Source organism: Harpegnathos saltator, unplaced genomic scaffold (assembly GCF_003227715.2).
Source record: "Harpegnathos saltator strain DR-91 unplaced genomic scaffold, Hsal_v8.6 scaffold810, whole genome shotgun sequence".
Taxonomy (NCBI): domain Eukaryota; kingdom Metazoa; phylum Arthropoda; class Insecta; order Hymenoptera; family Formicidae; genus Harpegnathos; species Harpegnathos saltator.
In genome coordinates, this window is record NW_020230661.1 from 466,877 (window position 1) to 485,885 (window position 19,009).

The 19,009-nt window shown below is 42.2% G+C and overlaps 1 protein-coding gene across 7 annotated transcripts in view; it reads right to left on the bottom strand.

The window, feature by feature from the left end:
• The window catches only part of Nrx-1 (neurexin 1), a 497,229-nt gene that overhangs the window by 290,732 nt on the left and 187,488 nt on the right, over positions 1–19,009 (bottom strand). For 4 of the 7 annotated variants that reach the window (XM_019845313.2, XM_019845311.2, XM_025306917.1 and 1 more), the window contains exon 4: positions 17,566–17,625. The exons of the other annotated variants lie outside the window; for them this stretch is intronic. In XM_019845313.2, coding sequence (XP_019700872.2) covers positions 17,566–17,625 — 60 coding nt within the window. The remainder of the gene's footprint in view (positions 1–17,565; positions 17,626–19,009) is intronic. 7 annotated transcript variants of the gene reach the window in all.

The window sequence follows — 19,009 nt, forward strand, 5'->3', positions numbered from 1 at the left end:
AGAAACGCATTTAAGAATTCATAACTTAATAAAAAAACGAGGTATTTTCGTTTTCTTTGCACCATTGTAAAGGTGAATTCTTCTTTTAAAAAATGGTATATAGATTGTATGTAGATTCGGTTTAATCTGTTTTTAGCTCAGTTTTAATGATAACATGTTTTGTCAAATTCCAAGTAGGCATAGGTTAGCATTGTTACTGACATCTAGAAGTGCACTATAAATGCATAGATTGGTATCTGTTATAATTTTATACATTTGGAAGCTTTCTCAGACGTAAAATGTGAAATTAAAAGAATACAGAAATTCAAAATGGCAAACCCAATATGGTGGACACCAAAATCAAGAAATCAATCTATTTTCGTGAAACCTGGTGACCTACAGTTTTTTATGCGGCGAAAAATGAAGGGACAATTGACTATCTAAATGGTGATCTATAAGATATTCTTCTGAAATAGTAAGCTTGACGCTCTGAATGATAAACTTCACTCACAAAGTATAGTAAAGTTTCAGCTGAAAAATGTCAAGCTGACTATCAGAGTTACGTCATATAGATTACTCTTCATTTTTCTCTGTATAGGTTGCTCATTTCGTATATGCTTTTAGGATTCAAGTCATATTTACCAATAAACAAAAAACGGACGATAAAAAAAACCAATATAAAATTCTGATACTTTTTTTGGTTATCGCTACTTATAGTCTCAGTTCAAAAAAACTCAAATTTTATTCTTAAAACACTTATAAAAAAGTCGGGCGTTAAAGGGTTAAGCCCGCAAAATTGTGTTTAGAACGCTGGAGTTTAGTAGTGCAGCTCAGCCTCAAGAGCTGAGCTCGTTAAGGAACGAGTCGAGTAGCATCGAGAGAGGGAGATCCCCGATTCTTTTCCACGCATTCACATCCGCATCACATGTGAGCAAGGCGAAGGTAATTTCTGCTTTCGAGCGGATCCCTCCGGCCCATCGCGAAAAGCCGGAAAATTTGTATCGCGCACGACGATCCGCATTACTCGCTGCTGCGGAACCGTCACGAGCGACGGTACTAATATTGATCGAATATTGAACATGCACACACACACACACACACACACGCGCGCGTACACGACAGTCAATAAAGGACGAATCATGTAAACGCGAATTTAGTCAGCTGGGCAAATATCGAGAGGCGCACGCTCGTCGATATCCTTCGAGAGTTAACGAGCTATCGCTAGGAGTTAACATAGGCGCTCGCGTTCCTTTTTCCATTCTCCTTTCTTCCCGTAAGCAGCCAACGAAGAGAGAGAGAGAGAGAGAGAGAGAGAGAGAGAGAGAGAGAGAGAGAGAGAGAGAAAGCAAGAGAGATGTCGACGGGGCGAAGGATTAGCGAGCGCCGCGGCGCCGAGCGTCGAGCAGTTTCGGCCTTGATTAAATCGTAAATACGCTCTTCACAGGTCACCGTGAAGAGGATAGAGGCACCGCGCCGCGTCACGGCCGCGCCGCGGATTTCATTTTCTATCAATAACCGTAATTCGCTCGCGCCGCTCGTCGATGTATATCGATCGTATCTTTCATGCCCCAATAAAGTACAAGTCTCGACGTGACTTATCGCCTTCCGCAGTCTGCCCGATACTCCGGAAACACCCCGTATACACGCTTTCTCGAGGAGAAAGAGCGACGCGCCGGCGATAGTAAAGGGTATAAGCAGCCAATAAACGTAAACAAGCCCCACGGTGTTTCGCGAAGCGCCGAGTGGCCGGCCATTTTCACGTCAAGAAGCTATACCTCCTCTTCTCGCACTCTCTCTCTCTCTCTCTCTCTCTCTCTGTGTGTGTGTATCTCCGTCTCGTCCCCGGGGGAACGACGAAATCGATAAATCCAGACGTAAAATTGACGTAAGCACCGGCGCCGTTCGCGCGATTTCGCGTCGCGTTGCGATCGCGAGGAGCGTTCATCGAAAAATGCCGCCGCCGATCGCGTGATCGAATATTAAAAAAGTTTCCGCTCGCGCGCGAGCTGCGACGACGACGGCGGCGTCAGCGGCGGAGCGTTAGGCTGATTTATATCGCGAACGTGTGAAACTCCTGCGACAGGGATCTATCTTCTCGGGCTGCTCGTAATCTGCGCGCCTGCACCGGCTCCTGCCGGCGTAGCATTTAACCCTTTTGAGACTCGGCCCTCCGTGATTTCATCCCAACTTTTCCTCGTAAAATGAAAATCGAAGAGGCGGGAGTTTGAGCGCGCGGCAGCGTGAACTTTGTAATAGTTGAAAATTGATATTCTCAAGGAGACACGAGATTCGTAGCGAATATTTAAGTTTATCCGCCGCCTTAGTTACGTGTCGCCGCAAAGACGGCTGACTTCATTTGCCGGCGAGTAATTTTTTTATTAATACAGGGGGCTGATGAGGGGAGCTTACGAGGGGGAGTATTCTGCGCCGTAGCTCAACGACTTATTCGTCGCGTCAATTTTGGTACACAGACCGCCTGTAGACTCTCTCTCTCTCTCTCTCTCTCTCTCTCTCTCTCTCTCTCTCTCTCTCTTTCTCATTGCTAGTCTGATCGGTCTCGGTCAGTATATAAATCGCTGACGCATCGAATTAATATTGTGATTGATAGTTTTAACCTTTTATTGCACGTTTTTTCTAATGAATGAGATTTCTAATGATTCTAATGAAAATATAATTTTGTGGAACTTGTTACTCGAAGGTCGCTTTAGGATCGCTGAATACAAATCCGGTATGAAAAATACGAAATTCAAAATGGCGGAACCCATATAACGGACAAGATTTTCAAAATCAGCCGACTTCATTTGAAATTTGTTATTTAAGGTTTTTTTGAGGTTGCTAATTACAAATTTGTTATCGAAAGCTCGAAATTCCAGAGCTATGACGGATATATACGGCAAGATTCGGTTGACATCGGTCAGGTTCTCAAGCGCAGTCAGTTTGTTTCATTTCTATAATTATGTTCGCCATATGAGATCATTTTGAGGTCATGAGGTCATTTTGAATTTTGTATTATTCACACCGCATTCAGCGACTTTAGAAACCCCTGAGTAACAAGTTTCAAGCGAATTCGACTAATTTTGAAAATTCCGTCCGCTATATTGGGCCCGCTATTTTGAATTATATTTCTTTCACACCGGATTTCTATTCAGCGACCTCGAAAACCCCCAGATAATGATTTTGAAGTATACGCAACTTAAAATTTCATGTAAACGAATTTATTCTCTAAGAACGACAGTTTTGTTCAGTATATGTTTATTAATAACAAATTACTTATTTGAGATGACTCTAAAAATATTAGTTAGAGGAACACTTTAGTAGTCCAGCAATACCAAATATGCTAAAGAAATATGTGAAAAATTTAAATTATTGAGAGAACTTGGATGATATAAGTGGCACTCTGGGAGAACCACTATGTCGCAAAGGGTTAATATCACCGATCGGAGTGAAAGAATGCGACTTGGTTAACGAAAAAGAAATTATTTTGCCGCTGTATGATATCAAAAATTAACTTTTGCCCCCTTCCCCATCTTCCACTATTGCCGCCCTTCTTTTCGATGTACATATTGCAATAATAAATATTTTATTATGGATAATATGTACCGACCGACGCGTTGTAACTCTGACAGAGAGAGAAAGTGTGTGTGTGTGTATATTTTGCCTCGTTAAATTACTTTCAAGTTCAAACGCGCTTGTCACGAAGTCGAAACGTTACGGCGCGGTATCTGCAAGTGCGTTGCCGGTGCGGCGGCGTTGCAGCGACCTATTTAATAAATTCCTGCAGCGCGATAAAAGCGGCATTAACGCCGTCGTTCGATCTCATCCTCGACGACGTTGTCGTCGTCCATACGGGATTAGCCGAGTAATCTCTCGAAGAGCCTCGAGGAGTAACGAGATCCCGCGGGAAACGACACGGACTTTTTCTCATCTCGGGAGTAGTGCATCCTGCGATGCCACCTCGTGGAAATTCGATGTTCTCTTTTCCACGAACGCGCGCGAGATAGATAGATGGAGAGAGAGAGAGAGAGAGAGAGAGAGAGAGAGAGAGAGAGAGAGAGAGAGAGAGGCATTTCCACCAGCAAAGAGCAAAGCGGCGGCATAAAGCGGCGCTCGTTTTCGAAACATAAGTGCGCGAGGTGAGCGAGAGAGAAAAGGAGAGGAGTTAAAATTCCGCGCGACGTTAAAATTTGGACGAGACACCGAAAGAAGTCTCGCCCTGGTGCGCGCGCGCGCGCGAGAGAGAGAGAGAGAGAGAGAATGATGAACATTTTTAGCATCTCAGCGTCTTGCCGCGCTTATTGCGTAAAAATCCTCTGGAAAGTCTTCACTTTCCGCCGGTAGATTTCGAGAGCTCGCTTGGAACGCATCCAAAGAAACGAACGCATCTTCCTTGCAGAGGCCGAGGTAATAACTCGCCCTCTTTGAGTGTCTTCAAAGTACGAGAGTGGGGAAAAAAATGGATCTCACGAGAGTCGCGTGTCGCAGGTGCGGTCGTATGGCGGCGCTAAGATTTTTCTTAACCGGAGTAGCCTCGGGGATCACTGAGAAAGTCCCTTCGGAGATGCGCTCGTTCGCCGTATCTTTGGTGAAGCTTTCGTACACGGCCAATTGGAAACCGACGCGGCGTTAATTATCATCGCGCGTCATCCGCGTGAGATTATATATCGTTTCATGCACTTCGTCCCCTCCCTCGCCCCTTGCGCGACGGAACTTTTCAGGCTCGCGGCTCGCGCTCATAAAATTTACAGCGCTTTTCGGACGAATGCGAACGGCCGCGCTCGCCGAGTGCGGATATTATCGAATATCCTGCGTAATGCGCTATTGATTATACGTATAATGCTCCGCGCGTTACGTATATGTACATATTATACACACATATTATACACACACATATTATACACACACACACACGCGCGCGCGCGACGGGCAATAAACCGCGCACAATAGCCGAAAATTTGGTCACATGTACACAGCGGGACCGTTAATTATCGAGGCTCCTCAATAATTTCGCTACGTCCTGTTTACCGCGAACGGCGATTTTGTCCGTTTTCCTTTTCTCTTTTCCGCATTCTCCCTCCCTCGGAGACGATTGTGTCACGCCTCATAAATATTGATTACTTATCGCGCGCGCAGGTCAGTTATTGCGAACAAGTCGTTCATAGCGACGCGAAAGCGACCACAGCGTGAAAGCCCCTTCTCGCTCGCGTCGTATCTCTTTGTATCGCCGCAGCGGAAAATTGCATTCGTCGGACCGTACGTGTAAAACCGGCCTAAGCCCCAAAATTTAATAAAGCCGTTTTTCCCGCCTCGCGCAAACGCGCCTCCCCTCACTGACCCAATTGGCGCGCGAGCGCGGGCGCAAAGTGGCCTAAGCCGCCGAAATGTAATAAAAAGTCCGGTCTAAGCTGAAACTCTCTGACGCTCATTCGAAAAAAAAGAAAAAAGAAAACGAGAAAAGTCCGGTAAATCTTTTTTTTTACTCGCTCTGTCTCCCTTTCTCTCTCTCTCTCTCTCTCTCTCTCTCTCTCTCTCTCTCTCTCTCTCTCGCTCGTTCCTTCTTTTTTGCACCGAAAGACGTCGGATATTTGCACAAATTGATTTGTTTTCGACGGCGCGAGATAACGGCGAGAACTGACGGGAAGGTACGGATGTTCGTTAATTCATTAGTGGACGAGAGAGATATCTCGCACTGGAAGAACCAGGGATCCTTCGGCAAATCCGAAATCGATCCTCGCCGGATATAACCCCGTCAACCGCGTTGTTCGTCGCGATGCTTCTTCATTAACCCTTTAACGCCCGACTTCCTTATAAGTGTTTTAAGAATAAAATTTGAATTTTTTTGAACTGAGACTATAAGTAATGATAACCAAAAAAATATCAGAATTTTATATCTACGAAAAACTACGGAATTTTCTGACGCATCAAATGATTCTTGATTTTTTTCAAAGCGTCTTCTTGTATTTTTGTTTATCGTTTATTGGTAAATATGACTTGGATTCTAAAAGCATATACGAAATGAGCAACCTATACAGAAAAAAATGAAGGGTATTCTACACGACATCACTCTGATAGTCAGCTTGACATTTTTCAGCTGAAACTTTACTATACTTTGTGAGTGAAGTTTATCATTCAGAGCGTCAAGCTTACTATTTCAGAAGAATATCTTATAGATCACCATTTAGATAGTCAATCGTCCCTTTATTTTTCGCCGCATAAAAAACTGTAGGTCACCAAGTTTCACGAAAATACGTTGATTTCTTGATTTTGATGTCCACCATATTGGATTCGCCATTTTGAATTTCTGTATTCTTCTAATTTTACATTTTGCATCTGAGAAAGTTTCCAAATGTTTAAAATTATAACAGATACCAATCTATTCATTTATAGCGCACTTCTAGATGTCAGTAACAATGCTAACTATGCCTACTTGGAATTTGACGAAACATGTTATCATTAAAACTGAGCTAAAAGCAGAGTAAACCGAATCTACATATAATCTATGTACCATTTTTTAGAAGAAGAATTCACCTTTACAGTGATGCAAAGAAAACGAAAGTATCTCCTTTTTTCACTAAGTTATGGATTCTTAAATGCGTTTCTGGTAGCTATAAGCGTTAGATACTGTTAATACACACGTTCGATATTTCGCCAGATATTTCCGATGAGAGAGACGTGAAAACTGCGTCCAATTTGTGTTCGAAATGGGTCGATTAATCTTATCAACGGTTTATTGTTTTCTACCGCGCAAGGATCCGCGGGATCGGGAGATCCTTTACGCAGTAACGGGGATAAGGTAGTCGGTTATTTCAAAGGGGAAATTTTTTGTAAAGGAATGAACGTTTGTTAATGTCTCCGCTGAAGTCTCGACGGATACGAGAAGTACCCATTCCGTATTTGAAATTGCAAAACATTCTCACCTTTGAAGAGCAAAACGGCAAAATATGTTGTTTGCAGTGAACAATCTCACAATCTCTGGACGATTACCGTCGCGTCTCCGAGTCGAGCTGCCGCGCGCAGACTTCTTTTAACTTTCATCAAACTGCCGTTATTAACGCGAAGCGCTAACGCAATTCGAACTTGCGAAATTTGTTTTCCACTGCTCCGCTACTCATTAATAATCAACGGAATGGTGGACGACGAGTGCATTAATGAATTAAATATCGTTCTTGCAGTTTTAGCGCGCGGCGGAGGCGTTAAGGAATTAAGGATCGGGCAAAGTTCGTCGGAAGTTTGCCGCACCGGGGAGGACCATAATTCTTCGCAACTGGAACGTACGAGTAATTGCTCCGAGTCCCTCCTCACTTTATTTTCCTTGTCGTCACTTTTCGCCGTTCTGACAATAAGGGATTCCGCTCGGGAAGACTCGAAATGCCGTTTTAATATTATAACACCGATTTTCGGCGCGGTGAATATTTTAGCGCGCAGCTCGTCCTGAAATCGATACAAATGTCCCCCTCACCGCGCGCGCGCCCCTGTCCTCTTTTAAGTAAGTGAAAAAAATCGCCGCGGACGCGTCGTTCGCGCGAAAGAAAAAGAGATTTCAAGAATCGTATCAAGTCGGGAAAGAGAAACAGTAGAAGAGGAACACTCGACGCGTTTCTCACCGAAAGGGAGACACGCACGAAAAGATTACCGACCTGCAACATTAGGTTGGTGCCAAGATAATTGCGGTTTTTACATATCGAGTATAAAAACGCATATATCAATTAAAAGTTATATTAATTAACCCTTTCGTGCCTGATGGGACATATATGTCCCAGAACTTAAAAAATTCATATCTCCCACAAAAATAAAGATGGCGACTTCTTCTTGAGCTGCTTTTAAAAAGGAAAGATAGGACTCTTCACACAAAAATCAACATCCTTGTTAGTTTCATCCTCCAATCTGCATATCTCGTCAAATACTCGTAAAATAGGGCAAAAGTGAAAAATATATATATATTCCACAAAAATTAAGATAGCAAGTTTTTTTCTCATTTTGAAGGTCAACGTAACTATATGAAACAAAATTACTACTTAATTTCATAATGACGAATTCAATATGACGGGCCAAAATGTGAAATTTTTTGGGGTTTGAGTGAAATTCATTTTTCAGTGGTTTTTTAAGTCGCTGATAACGAATCTAAAGTTAAAATTTTCAAATTTAATATAGTCATATCTAATATAACTGACAAAATGTAAATAAAAAAGGTCGATTTAATTTTATTCACATTTCATGGAATTTTTTGAAACACGGAATGGGACAAAATGAAACTTTACACGCTGTGCATATTGAATTCGTCATTTTTAATTTTGAAATTTTGACTACAGATAATCCCCTAAATCTCGCGACCCCAAAAATCTCTGGAATATGAATTTTATTCAAATCCAAGAAAATTTTACATTTTGATCCGCCAAATTGGATTCGCTATTTTAAATTTAGAAATTTTGACTACAGATTTATAATTAGCGACCTTAAAAACCTTTAATAAGACGTGAATTAGATGCAAATTATTCCTAGAGAAAAAAGTCAGGCACGAAGAGGTTAATCAAAGAGATTAATCAGATGAAATTGAGAAGAAAAGTTATGTATCATTTTGCAAAAATGACGTAATAGTTTTAGTTATTAGTTATTAAGTTATTAATGATTGAAAATGACCGCATTTATTAGGTTCGAGTATCGAATATATTATATCAATTAAAAATTGTATTATATTTATTAATCGAAATAAAGACCATTGGCCCGCACACATTTCCCCCAACGGGAAACAAGTTTGTTTATTCCTACAAGATAGAATTCTGGAAGGGATAACGGTAATTAGAAAAATCGGCGCCAAATTTAAAATAATGATAAAAACCGCAATTACTTGTGCATCAACACAATATAATAATAATATCACATGTGTAATGATATGGGGGGTACGCAAAAGTTTCCGTCATTCGCGTACAGATGACATTGTAAATTATTTATATAAAAGTTGCAACGTATTTTTAGATATTTTAGATTACGTCAGTATTGGTCAACTTGCGTAGGAACTGATTCATAATAAATCATATTCATTGACATTTTTAATTCGCACGAAGATGGACATCGATAAGACACATGTCCGTCATTGTATGCTTTGTTATTTCATCAGCGCAAAATAGCTGCCGAAGTATTCGGCATAATCATTTGCGAAACTTGTGGTGAGGGAACAATGGCTGAAAGTTCATATCGTGAGTGCTTTCGGTATTTTAAAAGCGGCGATTTTGACTCGGAAGACTAGAAGCTTGCCGGACGGCCGCCCGAGATGAGTTTGGATGGCTTGAAAGCGTTATTGCAAGAAGATTCGACTCAATCGAGTGCAGAACTTGCGAAAAGGTTACGTGTTAATCAGAGCGCCGTAATTCGACGCTTGCATGAGATGGGGAAGATCCTGAAGGAAGGAAAACGGCTTCCCCGTGAATTACTCGAGAACGCTATTGTCAGCCGAGTCATCATTCGCCTGTCGCTGCTCGACAGATGCAAACACAAATCTTTTTTCTGTCGAATTGTGAGCGGAGACGAAAAGTGAATTTATTACGACAGTCCCGATCGCAAAAGATCGCGGGTAAATCTCGGAGAACCCTTTCCGTCGCAGCCAAAACGAGATACCCACATGAGGTCCTCCTGTGTATCCGGTGGGACATGCAAGGAGCTCTGTATTATGAGCTGTTAAAACCATCTCAGACTATCACCACGGAATTACAATCAAGTCGACAATCGAGGCAGTTGAATGCGCAACTGATCGAGAAACGGCCATCTTTTGCGACAGAGCGAAACAGAGCGATTCTTCTGCGTGACAATGACGGGCCCCATGTCGCATTGACGATCCGGGAAATTTTAATGGGACTGCAATAGAAAGTCCTATCACACCCGGCATATTCTTCAGATATTGCCCCATCGGATTTTTACTTATTTCGTTCTAGGTGGCAAGGTAAACGTACCGAATTACGCCACGTTAAACAAAGACTAATTTTTGAGAGTTTATGTTTAAAAAGGTAAAGTGGTGTTGAAAAAGTAATCTTATTGACTATGAATCTTATTAAAAGTTATTATTGTAAATTAGCGAAAACACGCATACAAATTTGAAATAAACAAGATCATTTGTTTATATAAAAGAATTAAATGTGAACTACAAATGTTCCAAATTACGCCCACTGAAATTGTAGGTCCCAATTTACGCCACTGATTGTGTACCAAATGACGCCACTCTATATTATATTATATTATATTATATTATATTATATTATGTAAAAACCATATAACTTTATAATATTATACCTTTTTATCATCTTTTATTATTATATCTTAATCGTACAAAACTAAAACACTTTATATTACTACCCAAAAGTATCTCATTTTATCATATAAGGTACAATGTCACTTCATAGGTCAGTCATAGGCTAATCATTTAGAAGCTAGTTCAAAAAATAGTCAAAAGACGGATCTTTGATATAGGCTTTTGAAATTGATTTTTACGGAAAATCACATTATATTTTTGTATGCTTACTTAACGAAGTCATTCGACATACTGTCACGATTTCTTCCCGGCAATTTTTAGACACTTTTACTCAGCTGTGTTTTATAACACATATAGAACAAGCTAAGATGACGTAATTCGGTACGTTTACCTCACAGTCTTTCTGGTGCACGATTTTGCAATGTTGAGAAAGTGCAAAAATTGCATCGATAACTTTATTCGTTCTAAGAGCAAAGACTTCTTTAATCGTGGTATATACATTTTTCGCCTGAAAGGTGGCAAAGAGTATCAGATAATGCCGGAGAAAATTTTGAATAAAAATACTATATCATTTACAGTAATATTAGTAGGAAACATTGCCTTGAAAACGATGGAAAGTTTTGCACACCCATAATAATATTGTACGCGCATCACAATTACTGATTACTCGCGACTAGACGGTAGGAGTGTGTAAGATAATAATTTCTCCTGCATGCAATCTGGCGCGTTGCACTGCACTTACCGCGATTTCTAATAGCGGAGATACCGCGCCGAACGCTCGGAACATTTCGAAATAAAATCTCGCTGAGAACGAATGAAAGCGCACTCGAAGCGACAGTGAAAATACCGCTTGCTCGCAAACGAGAGTGAATGTTTCACCGAGGCTTAGAGTGGATTTTTACTCCGTATGTGAGTGAATGTTTCAATCGATTAGAGCGAATATATCGCCGTATACGATGAAGTGCAACAATGTCGCTCTTCAATTCCCCCTGACAATATTCACCCGTCGATTCGATATGAAGAATTCACTCCGCGCGAGCGAGCTCTCGAATTCGAGTCCTCGAATCGGCTTTCCCGTTGAAATCTGAAGGAACGTCCGCAGGACAGTCGACAGACTGAAAAATTGCAGCCCCTCGCTATCTCGCTATCTCAGCAGACCTAACCGAGACCGCGTTGCAAAAGCGAGCCTCGCTCCTTCGGAGCTTCCAGGAACGCAGCGACGAGCGCGCGCGCGGAACCACGTTGCGTGGGAAAAACTTAATTAGTGCGTATCTTCCGCCTTGTGCTCTCGCCGTCTGCTAACAACGCAGCAAAACGGCCGTTCATAATCCGGAAGGGCTGGACTTGCGGGCCCTTTCCAGGGCCTTTCCAGCCTCGCTCGCGCCGGGTCGCCGCAATCGCCGTCACCCGCGCCGTCGCACAGTGGGGCCAGATGACATTTTTTGGTTGAAAATTCTCTAGAGACCTAAACTTTCAACCGATCATCGACACCAATGGATGAGGTTGATCCTGAATAAATTCCAAAGAGATCTGTCTAGGTGAAATTTTGAAAAAATTATGTACCGTTTAATGTTATCGAATTATTGAGCTTTTAGTAAATTGGGTTTTTGTGCTATTTGGGGCTATTGGGAAATAAAATACATGGATCGAAGAGTTGATGCACCCAAGAATTCTCGGATGTTGGATCAAGAATTGAATACAATGTATTGGAGGCTCGATGTTTCCGCGTTCAGGCCCTAAAGGTTTTGAGCTAATGGGCTATGGGGTCCTGAGCTCCAAGATTAAGAGTTATCGAATTCGAGACTTGGCATTCGGCATTTCTAGGCTTGAACTTAATGTTTTACTGAGCTGAATATTCAACGTCGAGTATTATTAGGTTCTCGAGCTATGGCTAGATTGGGTTCTTGGACTGTTTGGGGCTCTTAATATATACAACTTCATGCTTCCACGAGCTAAAAAGTTCTCGGATTGGTAGATTCCTAGATTGATAGGCTTAAGATTCAAAATCCCTCAGTTTTGTGCTTAACGAGTCTACATTTGATGTTTTTGTATTTTGATCATATGAGTTTTGGGTTAATGGGTTTCTGCTTCAAGATCGATAAATCTCGAGGTCTCTGTTGATTGGTTTCATAGTTTCAATTCGCTGAATACGCTATTAGATAGAAATAAGTGTCGAATAATGAATATTTCACAAGTTTCTCGCGTTTAACGATAATTTTTTCTCTTTTGGGGCTAGTAATTCGAGAAAAAAATTTCTTTTTAATTTTGGCAAGACAGATCTCTTCGGAATTTATTCAGGATCAACCTCATCCATTGGTGTCGATGATCGGTTGGAAATTTAGATCTCTAGAGAATTTTCAACCAAAGAATGTCATCTGGCCCTACTGTGCGTCGGTCGCTCGCGGCTCGCACGTCGCGCGGCATAAATCCAGAGCGCGGCGAGAATATTACGTTCCCCGTTATAGCCACGAAGAGAACTTTAACCCCGACTATCGTCGGAATAGTTTCCCCTCGTCCCGGCGCGAGCGCGCGGGACAGCGTCTACCGATGCAACGTATCCAACTATTTCTGAGCGGGCTTTTTGCTCGTCTCGGACGACGCGCCGTTGGAAAATGGATTTTCCGAGTGGACGCGGATAACCCTTTGTCGGCGATACCGTGGGCGACGGCTGGATCGAGGAGACTGGGTCCGCGAAGGGCGCGGTGGAGCGTAATCCGTGTTATTAACCCCGCTGGTCGAAGGTGATATCTACGCCCCCGCCGCCCTCGCTGCCCCCGCCGCCACGCGACGGTGGTTACATTCAACGGCGGTGATCTCTCGTCGCTCGTGTTTCCGTATCGAAGTTTACATAAAATCGCACGCCAAACACGCCGCGGCTGCGGCAAAATCGGAGACGGTTTCCGCGGTGTTGTCACCGTAAACATTTCGCAGATTACTGCGCAATTTTCTATCCCGACATGGTCGTGACCGTCGATTAGTGAATTGAGGCACTCTGATACCCCACCGGTCTTGTCCTCTTTCGATCGAGAGATACTCGGCTTCTTCTCGCTGTTTATTCTTCGGATTAACAAGTGCAGCAAAGTGCAAAAATAAGATCAATGAAGGCTAAACATCCAATTCTTTGTACCAAGATGTGTCAAGATGAAACACGTAAAGTTCTTAGATGTGAATTTCTCTTCGACCTTACTTTCATGCTTTTTTTTTCAATTGGCGATACAAGTAAAACATGCGCGATTTCCTTAAAAAATGTCTTTCTATTAGAATTTAATTAGAATCTTTTTTAATTTTCGTTGAAATTTGTTAGGAATTCGTTAGAAATTCTTTTCGTTAGAATCTTTTCGTTAGAATCTCATTAGAATTCATAGAAATTTTCAGATAGTAAAATTCAAGTATCAAGTATAGAAGCGCCCTTAATTGTTTATACAGTCAGAACGCGGTCATCCTTTATGCGGGTCTAAACGTTCCATTTTTTTATAAATATACCAAAATGAAACACAACGTTTCCGGACATGAGTTTTTCGTCGATTTTGCTTTCATGCTTTCATACGCGGATCGACGATACCAGTAAAATACTTGCGATTTCGTTGAGAAATGTCTTTTTGTTAGAATTTCATTAGAATTTTTTAAAATTTTCCTTGAGATTTATTAGGAAATATCTTTTCGTTAGAATCTCATTAAAATTTAGATACTCGGATAGTAGAATTCGAGTATCGAGTATAAAAAAGCCCTTAATTATTTATATAGATAGATCGCGATCTTTACGCGAACCTAAACCTCAATTTTTTACACCAGATGTCAAAATGAAACACGTAAAGTTTTCGGGCACGAATTTCTCATTGACTTTACTTCCATGCTTCTTCACGCGGATCGGCGATACAAGTAAAACACTTGCGATTTTGTTAAGAAATATATTTTCGTTAGAATTTCATTAGAATTTATTCAGGTTTTCGTTGAGATTCGTGAAAAAATATCTTTTCATTAGAATTTCATTAAAATTCAGATACTCAGATGTTAAAATTCTGAACCAGGATTCTAGGTGTACAAGCGGCCTTAATTGTTTATCCAGACAGATTGCGATCTCTCTTTATGCGGGCCTAAACGTCCAACTTTTTATACCAAGACGTAGCAAAATGAAACACGTAAAGTATCCGGGCATGAATTTCTCGTCGACTTTACTTTCATGCTTTTTCACGCGGCTTACAAATCGGCGATGTAACTAAAACATTTCTGCGATTTCAAAAAATATTTTTTCGTCAGAGTTTCCTTAGAATTCGTTCAGATTTCCGTTGAGATTCGCTAAGAAATACCTTTTAAAATCTGACACTAAAATTCAGACACTCCGATGTTAAAAATCGGATTCCAAATACAGAATTAAGCGGCCTTAATTGTTTACACAGACAAGACGTCGAACAGCTCGCGATCTCCCTTCAAACGAGCCGACCACCTCTCGCGCTTTCGATTCCTGCTTCCGAGCAACTCCGGACTCGATCGCGCACAGCCCGGCGAGTCATTATGAGCATTCGAACGGCCGAATAGCGGAGTCGCGCTCGCCTAATTCTGAGCGGGCATAACCGGCGAACAGGCGGAATGCATCGGTACCTCGCAAGGTATGCAAATTAGCGACTAAACACCGTTGACGTAGAACCGCCATTGATACGAAGGGCCGACCTAGCCTCGCCTAAACCGACACGCGCGTTCGGTTTACGCCGTCGCCTACCCGCTGTTTACCGCGTGTTTCCCTACATGATGGCCCCAAGTGTTCTTGGTGATTTACGTGATTTCGCCGCTGACCCGCTTGCACGCGCGCACACGTCGAGGGGGAGAGGGAGAGAAAGAGAGATGAGGGGGAGAGAGGGAGCTTATAGCTCGCGATTGAGGCCCCGACCGGCGGAATTTCACCCTTTAACGCGATGAACGAGCTGATGCCGTTTCGCTCGGATGTTGCTGCACCTCCGTGACGAGTTAGATAGGGGAGACCGTGACAAGTCCGAGACCTTTTAGATTTCGAGTTGCTGGAGTCTCTCGAACCACCAACTGTTGCGATTGGCCGGTTAAGCGTGACAGAGAAAATCTTACGTTGTCCTTTCGTTATTTTTGTTTTCAGGAGCCGTACATTATACATTTTACTTCTCTCTTATTGTAAAAGGCCTCTTCTTCTTCTGTTTGGCCCCGAGTTATTGATATTATTGTTTTTGTAATTCTTATGCTTTCACGACAGAAACGATCCTGCAAAACTCGCATACTTTCCTGTCTCACGACCGGAAATAAACAATTCTGGAATATGGACACATGCTGCGTCATGACGAGCCGGTCTTGACGCCTACGTCGCCTCGACGAGTCTTCGACGAATCGCCGATAAATCCCCTTATTTTCCCGCTGCGGACGCTATTTATCTATTCTGGTTGATTCGCGATGAATGTTTGTCGCGGATTTATATGAGAATTCGTTCCTCGCGGCGGTTCATCGCCATGCCTACTCGACGGTGGAAAAATAAGCTGCGACGTGCATCGCAGATACAAGTATTCGTTGCAACGAAAGTCCAATCAGCGCGTTAAGTAACGATCTTCTTCGTCGTGTGTTAAACAAAAGACACGATGAAGAATAAGATAAGAGCTTTATACAAGAGAATAAAAATTGAAACAAGATAATGTCGTTTTAACATTTCCACATTTATTTTATGGACGAAGTACTTTACAGGAATGCTTCTTTTTTACGGTTCATCCAAAAAAAAAGTATTTTATTTGTAAAGTAATTTTTCCCACAGTCTCATATTCTAAGCGAAGCCTTTTACAGAAAAAGGATTCCTCCTTCGATAAAGCGATTAAAGTGAACCATTCATTTAAAATTTATATTAGATATTATTCTAACTGTTTTCCTCTTATTTCACGAAGATTTCTTCTTATGTCAATTAATTTTTCTCTTATATGAAGAGAAATAATAAATAAATGTTGATTTGAATGTCGGCTTATTTCGTTCAGTCATGCTCTACTTCCAGGCACGAACGAAAAATTAACCATATGCCTTCATGGGTCAAAATATTTGGAACGCTTCTTAAAAAAGGTATGTGTGTTGCTGTGTTGTAACATATAACGCAGATAATTTATCTACATTTGGTGAAATACAGTTTATAATCTATTGCAAGAAGTTGAATAATATATTCTTTCTTTTAACTATGTTTCATACAATTGGTTATGATGAACATCTTTGTAGCTATGAAGTCCATAACAAAACTGATTGGAAATTTATTTGTTATGATGATCTTATTTCGTACCTATTTATTGTAGAACTGGAACCAGAAGTACATCTATATATATATATATATATATATATATATATATAACTTTCCGCTATATATTATAATAAAGTTTTCAAATTAACTAGTATAACCAATAAAAATAAAGTACAGTAAGAATAAATAATAATCCTCTTAAAAAAAGATCAAATAATCTGTGTATAAGAGGAAATTGATATTAAAATCATTAAGATTTGCATTATAACATATAATCGCTCTAACTTTAAAAATAATGTGTTTATAATATTTTCCACTTAATCCTAGAGGAATCCTCTTGAGGCCTGCATAAAAATTAATTCCTCTAAAATTTAGATGATTCCGCTTGTTTTGAAATTACTTTCTTTTGTCAGTGGACGAAGTACTTTGCAGAAATACTTCTTTAGTACGGTTGAAGTTGTCCGATTGGGTTTACTCTGAATCGCTGCAGCGTTTTAATATTGTTATTTTTGTATGTACTTTTGTTCGAAGAAGAAGGCGCACAAATCTAGCGTCTTTTTTTCTTAGGAATCTACTGGGGTAGTCCAACGATATCTAAACGACTGTTCTACGACTGCAAATAGGGTGGAGCAAATGAAATGTGCAAAATTCATCTAAATTCATATTGGACGTCAGTGTAAGAATATGAAGGGATACCGAACATTTTGGCTTCTTCTGGCTAGAGAAAATGGACGCTGGAAATCAGCAAAATTTTCCAGAGCGTAGAAATACACACACACACACACACATACAGCGCTCCGCACAGATAGCCCGAATATAGTTACGCGTGCGAAAAGGGTGCCAGACCTGAAATTATGTATTTCGATTGGCGCGAATAACATTTCAGCCGTCTCTACCCCGCCGACCAGCAAATTACACGTCCCGCTATCTCATTCGCGCCACTCAATTTCGCGTTAATAAAGAATCCAGCCGGGTATGCCTCCGAGAAGGGGTGGTATATACACGGAGTATACAGGAACAGCGTGACTAGAGCTACGATCTACTACTGATTACTCGTACTGATACTTCTACCACCACGTTCCCACGTTATTATCGTGGATTAGTAATTAGCGAGACTCACTGTAATCCCAAGCCCAGTAATCGCCAGCACCCGCCGTAGGCAGCACCGTGCTCCATGCCTCTATGCGAGAACAAAGAAAGAAAGGAGGAAAGTAAAGAACTGAACCATGCGTCGCTCGACAATAAGACCCACACGTTTCTTAAACCGCGTGACAAGCGAGCGGCCGCGAAATGCCGCGCGGCTCTCCGTCGTTCAAGCGCGAGCTACTTCCGGCAGGAAGCTTCATCGAAACGACCGTCCGCGCCCGTTCCGATCCGATCCGCGCATAGTCCACTCCTGCTAAATAAAAGGAACCTAAACTCGCACACGCGCGGCCGATATGTTTAATTAAGAAGAAAAGGAAAGAAAATTGTCACTAGCTCATAAAACGTCCCGATAATCTCGGAGGCGAAACTTGAGGGAGATTAAACTCCCCGCTCTCCCTCTCTCTCTCTCTCTCTCTCTCTCTCTCTCTCTCTCTCTCTCGCTCTCTCTCTCTCTCTCGCAACGATCAACTCGCTCGTCGACTTTCATTAAGCCTATTATCGTTTCCCCCGATTGAAAATCCAACAGCCTCGCGGCATCATCGATCGACTCCTCGGGCAGCCGCGCGCGTACGATCTTCGACGGGAAAAAATTTTACGCTCGGAGAGGGACGCGCGCGCGCGCGCGAGTCTCGAATTCCCGGGGAAATTCTTCCGAATTTGCGACTGTTCTTTATGAACTGGCCCGCCGCGAGACGTGAACTATTAACTCGTCGATCGTGCTTCTCGTGCCCTTCTTGCTTTTTCCCTCCCGGTCTCTCTCTCCCCTTCTCCCTCTCCCTCTCCCTCACCCTCTCCCTCTCCCTGTCCCCCCTCGCTAGCAACATTCAATTTTCCGCGATATTTGTTAAGAGATCCCGGCAGACTGATTATTTTGACCCTAATAAATCCCGAGCTTCTTCTCTCCTCTTCTTTGTCCTCCTGCCGCAGCCGCCGTTTCTAACTTCGCTATTCCACCCTGCCCGCGCCGTAACACTCTCGTCTTTTCGCCATCCTCCCTCCCGCCCATTCGCTCGCCTGTCCATCCTTCAGCCGCCTCTCCTTCTCCCTCTCCCTCTCTCTCTCTCTCTCTCTCTCTCTCTCTTTTTTTCTCTCCCGTTTTACCTCTATTCGTTTCAACATGGTCATTAAGGCTGGAAATTACATTATATCGCGTATAACGACCGTTTCTGTCAGGCACGACGAGGACAATCGCGCCCTGGGAAAAAGCCGTTAAGAGAGGAATTAAAATGAAATTGTCCTGGTTCCTTTTGCGAGGGAGTCGTCTTTGAAGTTTCACGTTCCTACGGACAGCCTCTCTTTCTCTCCCTCCCCTCAACTACCCCTCTCTCGTTCTCTGTCTCTTTCTCTCCGTGCGTCTCTCTCTCTCTCTCTCTCTCTCTCTCTCTACTCGGTAGGAACAAAAGGCTGCGGCCGTGAGT